General features: G+C 39.7%; 1 protein-coding gene across 1 annotated transcript; it reads right to left on the minus strand.

Moving 5' to 3' along the window:
• Positions 1 to 897: 897 nt before the first annotated feature.
• Positions 898 to 2478, minus strand: LOC107825577 (putative glutathione S-transferase). Its single transcript, XM_016652448.2, has 2 exons — positions 2018 to 2478; positions 898 to 1532 (listed from the first exon to the last, which is right to left on the minus strand). The coding sequence occupies exons 1-2, from the start codon at positions 2324 to 2326 to the stop codon at positions 1170 to 1172; spliced, it is 672 nt and encodes a 223-aa protein (XP_016507934.1). The 5' UTR covers positions 2327 to 2478; the 3' UTR covers positions 898 to 1169.
• Between the last annotated feature and the right edge of the window lie 6468 nt (positions 2479 to 8946).

The raw sequence follows: 8946 nt of genomic DNA on the forward strand, positions 1-8946 counted from the left end.
AGTGTCCTAATGCACTTTAATCATTAGGTGGTGACTCTTCAATCCAAACTCAATTCCCAAAAGGGAACGAGTTGTCCTCTCGAATGTCATAAACCCGATTTCGCGAGAAAAAAGGGGGCGCAACAGCGGTCCCTGGCTATCCTTCCCAAACCGCTTCTACGGCTCTTTTCCCGCATGTGCGTCACCGCACCTGCGGTCCCCAATCCGCAGGTGCGAAAATACCAGAAGCAGCAACTTCTGAGATCTCTTAAGTCCAAAAATCTTCCCGTTAACCATCCGAATTCACCCCGAGGCCCCCGGGACCTCAACCAAAAGCACCAACATGACCCAACCTTATTCAAACTTGTTCCAATAATCAAAGCTCCTCAAACAACATCAAATTACCCGAAACACGTCGAATTCAAGCTTAGTTTTTGAGAAATCTTCCGAAATACGTTTTCGATCAAAAACCCAACCAACCAACGTCTGAATGCCCTGTAATTTTGCACGCACATCCCAAATGACACCATGAAGCTACTGCAACTTTCGGAATTCTATTCCGACTCTCGGATCAAAATCTCACATACCAACCGGAAATCGCCAAAATACTAACTTCGTCAATTCAAGCCTAATTCTACGCCGGACCTCCAAAACCAATTCCGATCACACTCCTAAGTCATAAATCACCTCCCGAAGCTAAACGAACCATCGAAACTCACATCCGAGCCTCCTCTAACTCATAAGTCAATATCCGGTTGACTTTTCCAACTTAAATCTTCTTAAAAGAGACTAAGTGTCTCATTTCTTACCAAATCTACTCTGAACGCAAACTACTCAATTCGTTCACATAAAACACGGATAATGAAGCATAATAAAACAGAAATAGAGGAAACGGAGCGGAAACTCATGAGACGACTGGCCGGATCGTCACATTATTGTATAATAACGGACCAACAAACAAATTAAAACAGTAACTCGAGACACTTCCTGTATGTAACTAGTTGGGACTAAGCTAGCTTTATCTAACAAGTAGTTTTATTAGGATCAAGAGAATGCAGAATCTAGAGTCATTAATGTTGAAGAAGCTTAATCTTATATAAACATATATTTAAATTTTTTTTGCATACGTATCGCAATTTTATTTTGACACAAAATCTCGAAACTTCATAAGATGGATATTGAGAATGTATTCATTTGGGAGCGGACGCAGAAGCTGATGCAGCTTGAGAAAGAGCTCGGTAAAAAGCAAGCAACTCATCTCGAGGAGGTAGAGATTCCTTGATTTGGCTGCAGTTAATGTACTCACCTCTCCACTTACAAAAATTTGGAAATTTTTCACTTGTCACTAAAACAACTCCAGAGGTTTCTTGAAAAACTCCTAGCCAAAATGCTACCAAATTTGCAGCAATATCAGCAAACCCAAATTTGTCACCCACAAAAAACTTCTTATCCTTGAGCTCATTGTCAAGAACTTTAAACATCTCACGTACTTCCTCTTTAGCTTTCTCTTGCTCCTCCCCTTTGCGACGGAAAATATTCGGTACTGCAGTCACCTGCAAAACGCTCTTAACTTAACAACAACAACGATAATACTATGTCTCAATCACAAGTAAGTTAGAGTCGGCTCCATTTAAATCCGCACTACTGCTATACAAAATTATGAAAAGTATTCCAAGCTCTTTATATTTTTTACCGACATATAGAAATGATACGAATAAAAAATTTCTAGAAAATATAAGACCCAAGTAAACGTACGAACATCACTAAAATATATTCTCAACTAATTGATACAACTTATATAGAGATCTTGTGTTTTATTATGCCATATTGTAGGTATTTTGAAGCAACTTCTTCCCGTACGATTTTAAGTCTATCTTGTGCCCTTTTAACACCTCCACTATAATAGTTTCAAACTTACGGATATGTAGATCTGAACATTGACACATGACATGACTAAACCATCATTTATGGAATAAAACGTTCAAAATTAATTTAGTCTCAATTAAAAGTTTATTAAATTATGCAGATAAGAATTTACCTTGTCGTCAAGGAACTTAGCCCAGAAACGAGCTAAAGCTCGATCATAAGGGTCTTTAGGCAAAATGGAAGGACCTCCAAATGTCTCATCAATGTATTCAAGAATGACCATAGACTCAACAATGGGTTTTCCATTGTGAATGAGAACAGGGACTTTTTTATGAATAGGATTGGATTGAAGAAGTAGAGAGCTCTTGTTAGCTCGATCTTCTTCTATGTATTCATATTTCACGCCCTTTACCTTTAGAGCCCACTTAACTCTGTGAGTAAATGGACTATACCAAAAACCTAGCAACTTCACTTGTGCCATATCACAACTTTGGTTCTCAATTCTTTGCTAATTTACTATGTTAAGGAATTTTCAGTGGTGGTTCTCTCTTGATCACTGTGGTCTTCTTTTATAGAAGGAAAAATCAGTGAAGGGCCTTCGGAAACCAAGTAAATGATTTGATGTTTCCTCTTTGAGAATACAATTTTCTAATTATATGTTTCCATATTGGCCGAATACTCTTATAATAAGCATAAGTCTCAAAATATGAGGGAGTGGTTGAAGGTTCCTACTTTTACTATTTTCTTTTTTATTTCTTCTTATATTTTATTTTTGTATGCCTGGCGCCAAAATAAAATGTTACTTCTAAGACTTGAAAAGACTAATGATTATAAAATAGGAAGGTGGGGAGATCGAACGTTAGAGTGGTAGGTTAGGAGGTAGTTGAACATTTTTCTACTTCGTACCTGGTGAGAGCCTAGTCTGATTGGGGTTTGTCTTACACTGCCAGCTGTTTATGTTGTGTTCACACTATTCTTCTATTTTTTATAGCATTGGGCCTTCTTTACTGGTTATTGTTATTGCGTTTCATCTATTTTCTGGTTCTTATGATGCTGTTATTATTCCTATGGCTTCTGTTGATGGTATTGATATATTGTCTCTCTTTTCCTCTTTTTCGTTTTCTTGAGCCGAGGGTCTATCGAAAACAACCTCTCTATTCCATCGGAGTAGGGATAAGGTTTGCGTACACACTACCCTCTCCAAATAATGCAACTGTGAAATTTTATTGGGTTGTTGTTGTACTCAGAGATTCTCTCAAGCGCACGTTATGCTACTTTAGAGATTTTACAAGAAAAGAAATTTCTAATGCGAGGTTTCGTGTTCAAACACTCGAAAACGAAGAAAATTTCTATAGGGAGCATTTCTTTGCTTTAATAGGTCCTATTAGTCAAGCTAATGAATACCATATAAGGGATGATTATACCAAAAACAAATGCATATACGTCAAAGCAAACTACTTTTCACTTCAACATATTGTAATGCACCCTTAGTCCTAATTTGTGTGTCATATTATCTTTTTTTGTTTATCTCAACATATCATATTCTTTATTTAGAAATAATTTAACTCTAAAAATTTTATTTTACGCGTAATGAAATGATTTATAGTTACTGATGTTAGTTACACAAAATGTCTTTGCCTTATTGTAGATTTGACAAACTTTGAAAATATTTCTTTTTTTGTCACGATCCGGAATTCCCACCATCGAGATTGTAATGACGCCTAACATCACACTTGCTAGGCAAGCCAATGTTAAAGATGTATTAGCCAAACCTTTTACATTTCAGTGATTAATCATAAGCAAGCTATACATGTCAAATAAATGCGGAAGTAAATAAATAACAATTTTGATTATGTACTATCACTACCCGAATCTGGAGCCACAATTCACGAACATTCTAAGATTTTTTCTACAAGTATTTGTCCGAAAGAAAGTACAACTATTTGCGAGATAAAGAAAACAGTAAAGTATGAGCTATTGAAGGGGACGTCAGGGCCTGCAGACGCCAAGAACACTACCTTGGGTCTTTGATCAGATGTAGCAAACAGCTAACTCGGGATCAACTTGGTCCACACCAAAATCTGCACAATGTGCAGTATAGTATCTGTACAACTGACCTCATCCACTGGTAAGTGCCGAGTCTAACCTCGACAAAGTAGTGACGAGGCTAGGACAAGACAACAACGTAAACATGTGCAGATAAACAATATACGAGAAATAACAACTAATAGAAGCTAAACAGAAAATAACAGGAGGGGAAATATGCTGAGGAGAGTACAAGATCATGAAAATGATAACAATAAAAAAACACAACAAACAACATGCTTTGCACCAATGGAAGTATTAAACATAGCAAAAACAAATGGCACGACATCACGCTTCGTGCTTTACACTCTTCCTCACATGATAATGAATATAAAATGGCACGACATCACCCTTCGTGCTTTACACTTTTCCTCACCAAAACAAAGAACAATTACAACAGAGAGATAGAATTATCAATAACAAGTCTCACTTCAATATTTAGTTCCACAATATCAATCTCAACTTTGAATCAATAGTCAATCAATATCAAATTCCGTAAAACATAATAAGAGTTGCTCACATAAAGAATAACTAGTCTAAGCATGAACAATATGATCAAAGAATACAACGATTACAAGAATAAGACTCACTCGCGTGCTATGACTTGACAACAACGCATAGTTAATCGTCACCGCACCTATACCTTATACACACCATACAAACACGTAGCAAATAGGCAAACAATACCTAATTCCTCAAACCAAGGTTAGAAATAACAATTACCTCTCTCCACGGGCCACTCAATGCTCAATTACTGCTTTTTCCTCTAGTATCCATCTCCGAACCACTCGTATCTAGCCACAATTAACTCAATAACATCTATTATTGCTAAAGGAATCCATTACAATGCATAAATTTAGATTTTTCAAACTTTTCCCCCAAAAGTCAAAAATCGACCTCGGGTCCACTTGGTCAAAACCCGAGGTTTGGACCAAAATTCATTTACCTATTCACCCCTGAGCCCGAATATATAATTGATTTTGGAATCCGACCTCAAATCGAGGTCTAAATCCCCAATTTGAAAAATCCCCAATTCTTCCTAAATTCCTAGTTTTCTACCATGGAAGAACAAAGATTAGGCTAAGAATTTAATGGTTGATGTTAGAAATGAAAGAAAATAAGTAAAAGAATGCAAACCTACGATTTGATGTTGAATCCCCTCTTCAAAATCGCTTATAGGTCAAATTCTAATGCAAAAGTTGTGAAATTTTGAGAAAATTCCATATTTGAGTTCTGTATTTAAAATACTGGGCAAGCCTTCTTCGCGTTCGTGAAGGGCCTGCCGCGTTCGCGAAGAGCTTCCTTATTAGGCCTATGCGATCGCAAAATCTACGATGCATTCACAAAGGATTTTCCCCTGGCCTTCACGACCCCGAACTCGCGTTCGCGTAGAAGGATGACTGACCCCTCCCACAGGTCCCTAAAGCATCGCGTTCGCATTGGGCTAGCCGCGTTTGCGAAGGGTAAAGCCCATGTCGCTCCACGTTCGCGACCAAGCCTTCGCGTTCACGTAGAGCAAAAATCCACCCAGCTCCAGTTCACTCTTCGCGTTTGCTAGAGTAGCTTCGCGAACGCGAAGAAGAAAACCAGAAGGCACTGAAGCTGAAGAAAGAAACCAGATTTTCTAAGTCCAAACCTCTCGTAGCCTATCCGAAACTCACCCGAGCCCTTGGAGCACCAAAGCAAACATGCACACAAGTCCTAAAACATTATATGAACTTGCTCGCGCGATCAAATCGCAAAAATAACACCTAGAACTACGAATTTAGCACCAAATTAAATGAAATTTTCAAGAAAGTTTTAAAACTTCTAACTTCATAATCGGACGTCCGAATCACGTCAAAACAACTCCGTTTCTCACCAAATTTTACAAACAAGTCTTAAATATCATAATGAACCTGTACTGAGCTCCGGTACCAGAATATGGACCCGATACTAACAAGATCAAATATTAATCAAATTCTTAAAACCGTTATATTTTCAGTCTTTCAATTTTCAACAAAAAATTCATATCTTGAACTAGGGACATCGGAATTCGATTCCAGGTATACGCCCAGGTCCCATATTTTGATACACACCAATCAGGACTGTCAAAGTACGAGTCCAGGCCCATTTACCAAAAATGTTAGGCGAAGTCAACTAAAATTAACTTTTAAGGTAAAAATTATTATTTTCATCAACTTTCAATATAAACGCTTTTCGGAAATACGCCCTGAGCTTAAGAGCACAAAATCGACTTCTAAAACATAAGATGACCTTTTGGGTCATCATATTATCCACCTCTAAAACAACCGTTCGTCTTCGAACGGACATAGAAAAGTACCTGAGCTGGGAAAAAAGTAGGGATATCTACTCCCAGGTAGCTACCTCGACAGGATGACTTCTCCACTGCACACGAAATGAAGGATAACTCATTGATCTCAACTGACGAACCTGCCAGGCTAGAATAGCCACCACCTCCTCCTCATAACTCAAATGTTTGTCCAACTGGACAGAGCTGAAATCTTACACATGAGACACATTACCATGGTACTTTCGGAGCATGGACACGTGGAATACCGAATGCACTGCTGATAAACTGGGTGGCAATGCGTGCTTGTAAGCCACCTCACCCACTCTCTGGAGAATCTCAAAAGGCCCGATGTATCTAGGGCTCAACTTGCCCTTCTTTCCAAATCTCATCACACCCCTCATGGGTGACACACGGAGCAATACTCTCTCTCTAACCATGAATTCAACATCACGGACCTTACGGTCGGCATAACTCTTCTGCCTAGACTGAGCTAAGCGAAGTCTATCCTAAATGATCTTGACCTTATCCAAGGCATTATGTACTAAATCTATACGCAATAACCGAGCCTCCTCGGCTCAAATCATCCGACCGGCGACCTACACCGTCTACCATATAATGCCTTATAGGGAGCCATCTGGATGCTCGACTCATAACTGTTGTTGTAAGCGAACTCCACAAGTGGCAAGAATTGATCCAAGAGCCTCCGAAGTCAATAACACAAGAGCAGAGCATATCCTCTAATATCTAAATAGTACGCTCGAGAGTACATCCGTCTGAGGATGTAATGCTATGCTCAACTCAACCTGCGTACCCAACTCACGCTATACTGCCCTCCAAAAATGCGAGGTGAACTGCGTACCTCGATCAGAAATGATAGACACGGGCACATTGTGAAGACGAACGTTCTCACGGATATAAATCTCTGCCAATGGCTCTGAGGAATAGATAACTGCCACAGGAATGAAATGCGCTGACTTGGTCAGCCTGTCCATAATGACCCAACCAGCATCAAACTTCCTTTGAGTCCATGGGAGTCTAACAACAAAATTCATAGTGATACGCTCCCGCTTTTACTCAGGAATCTCTATCCTCTGAAGCAAACCACCAGGTCTTTGATGCTCATACATTACTTGCTGCCAATTCAGACACCGAGCTATATATGCAACTATATCTATCTTCATCCTCCTCTACCAATAATACTACCGCAAGTCCTGACACATCTTGGCGGTGCCCGGATGAATAGAATACAGGGAACTGTGGGCCTCCTCTAGAATCAACTCACAAAGTCTATCCATATTAGGCACACAAACACGACCCTGCATCCTCAAAACTCCATCATCTCCCACCGTAACCTGCTTCACATCTCCTTGCCGCATTGTATCCCTAAGGGCAAGCAAATGAGGGTCTTCATACTGCTGCTACCTGATACGCTAAAACAAAGAAGACCGAGCGACTGTACAAGCTAGAACATGATTGGGATTAGAAACACCCAACTTCACGAACTGATTGGCCAAAACCTGAACCTCTAATGTAAGTGGTCTCTCACCGAATGGAATGTACGCAAGGATGCCCATACTAGGTGACTTCCTATTCAAGGCATCGGCTACCACATTAGCGTTCCTGGGATGATACAAGATGGTGATATCATAATCTTTCAATAGATCCAACCACCTCCTTTGCCTCAAATTGAGCTTTTTTTGTTTGAACAAATACTGCAAACTCTTATGATCCGTGAATACCTCACACGACACGCCATATTGATAGTGTCTCTAAATCTTCAACACATGATCAATGGCTGCCAACTCTAAGTAATGAATAGAGTAATTATTCTCATGAACCTTCAGTTGTCGTGAAGCATATGCAATAACCTTGCCACCCTACATCAATACCGCATCAAGTCCAATACGAGATGCATCATAATATACCGTATAAGATCCTGAATCTATGGGCAACAGTAACACTGGCGCCGTAGTCAAAGCAGTCTCGAGCTTCTGAAAGCTCACCTCACAGTCGTCTGACCATCTGAACGGGGCACCTTTCTAGGTCAACCTGGTCAACGGGGCTGCTATAGATAAGAACCCCTTCACAAATTGACGGTAATAACTCGCCAATCCCAAGAAACTCCGGATCTCTATAGTTGATATGGGTCTAGGACAGTTCTTGACTACCTCAATCTTTTGAGGATCCACCTAAATGCCCTCTACCGATACAACGTGACCCAAGAAAGCAACTAAACTAACCAAAACTCGCGTTTTGAGAACTTAGCATATAACTGGTTGTCTCTCAGGGTCTGAAGAACGATCCAAAGGTGCTTCTCATGCTCCTCTCAACTGCAGGAGTAGATCAAGATATCATCAATAAAAACAATCATAAAGGAATCCAGATAGGGCTTGAACTCCCGGTTCATCAAATCCATAAATGTTGCTAGGGCATTTGTCAGCCCAAATGACATCAATAGAAACTCATAATGCCCATACCGAGTCCGAAAAACCGTCTTAGGGATATCCGATGCCCTAATCCTCAACTAATGGGTAGACAGATCTCAAATCAATCTTCGAAAATACTTTGGCACACTGAAACTGATCAAATAAGTCATCAAGCATCGGCAATGGATACTTGTTCTTGATGGTGACTTTGTTCAACTGCCGATAATCTATGCACATCCTCATTGATCCATCCTTCTTCTTTACAAACAACATAGGCGCAACCTAGGGCGAGATACT

This window comes from Nicotiana tabacum, chromosome 10, assembly GCF_000715075.1.
Source record: "Nicotiana tabacum cultivar K326 chromosome 10, ASM71507v2, whole genome shotgun sequence".
NCBI lineage: Eukaryota > Viridiplantae > Streptophyta > Magnoliopsida > Solanales > Solanaceae > Nicotiana > Nicotiana tabacum.

Coding starts and splice junctions, on each gene's coding strand:
- LOC107825577 (XM_016652448.2), bottom strand. CDS start 2,326: ATGGCACAAGTGAAGTTGCTAGGTTTTTGGTATAGTCCATTTACTCAC. Junction 1,533..2,017: donor CTAAGTTCCTTGACGACAAG/GTAAATTCTTAT, acceptor AGCGTTTTGCAG/GTGACTGCAGTACCGAATAT.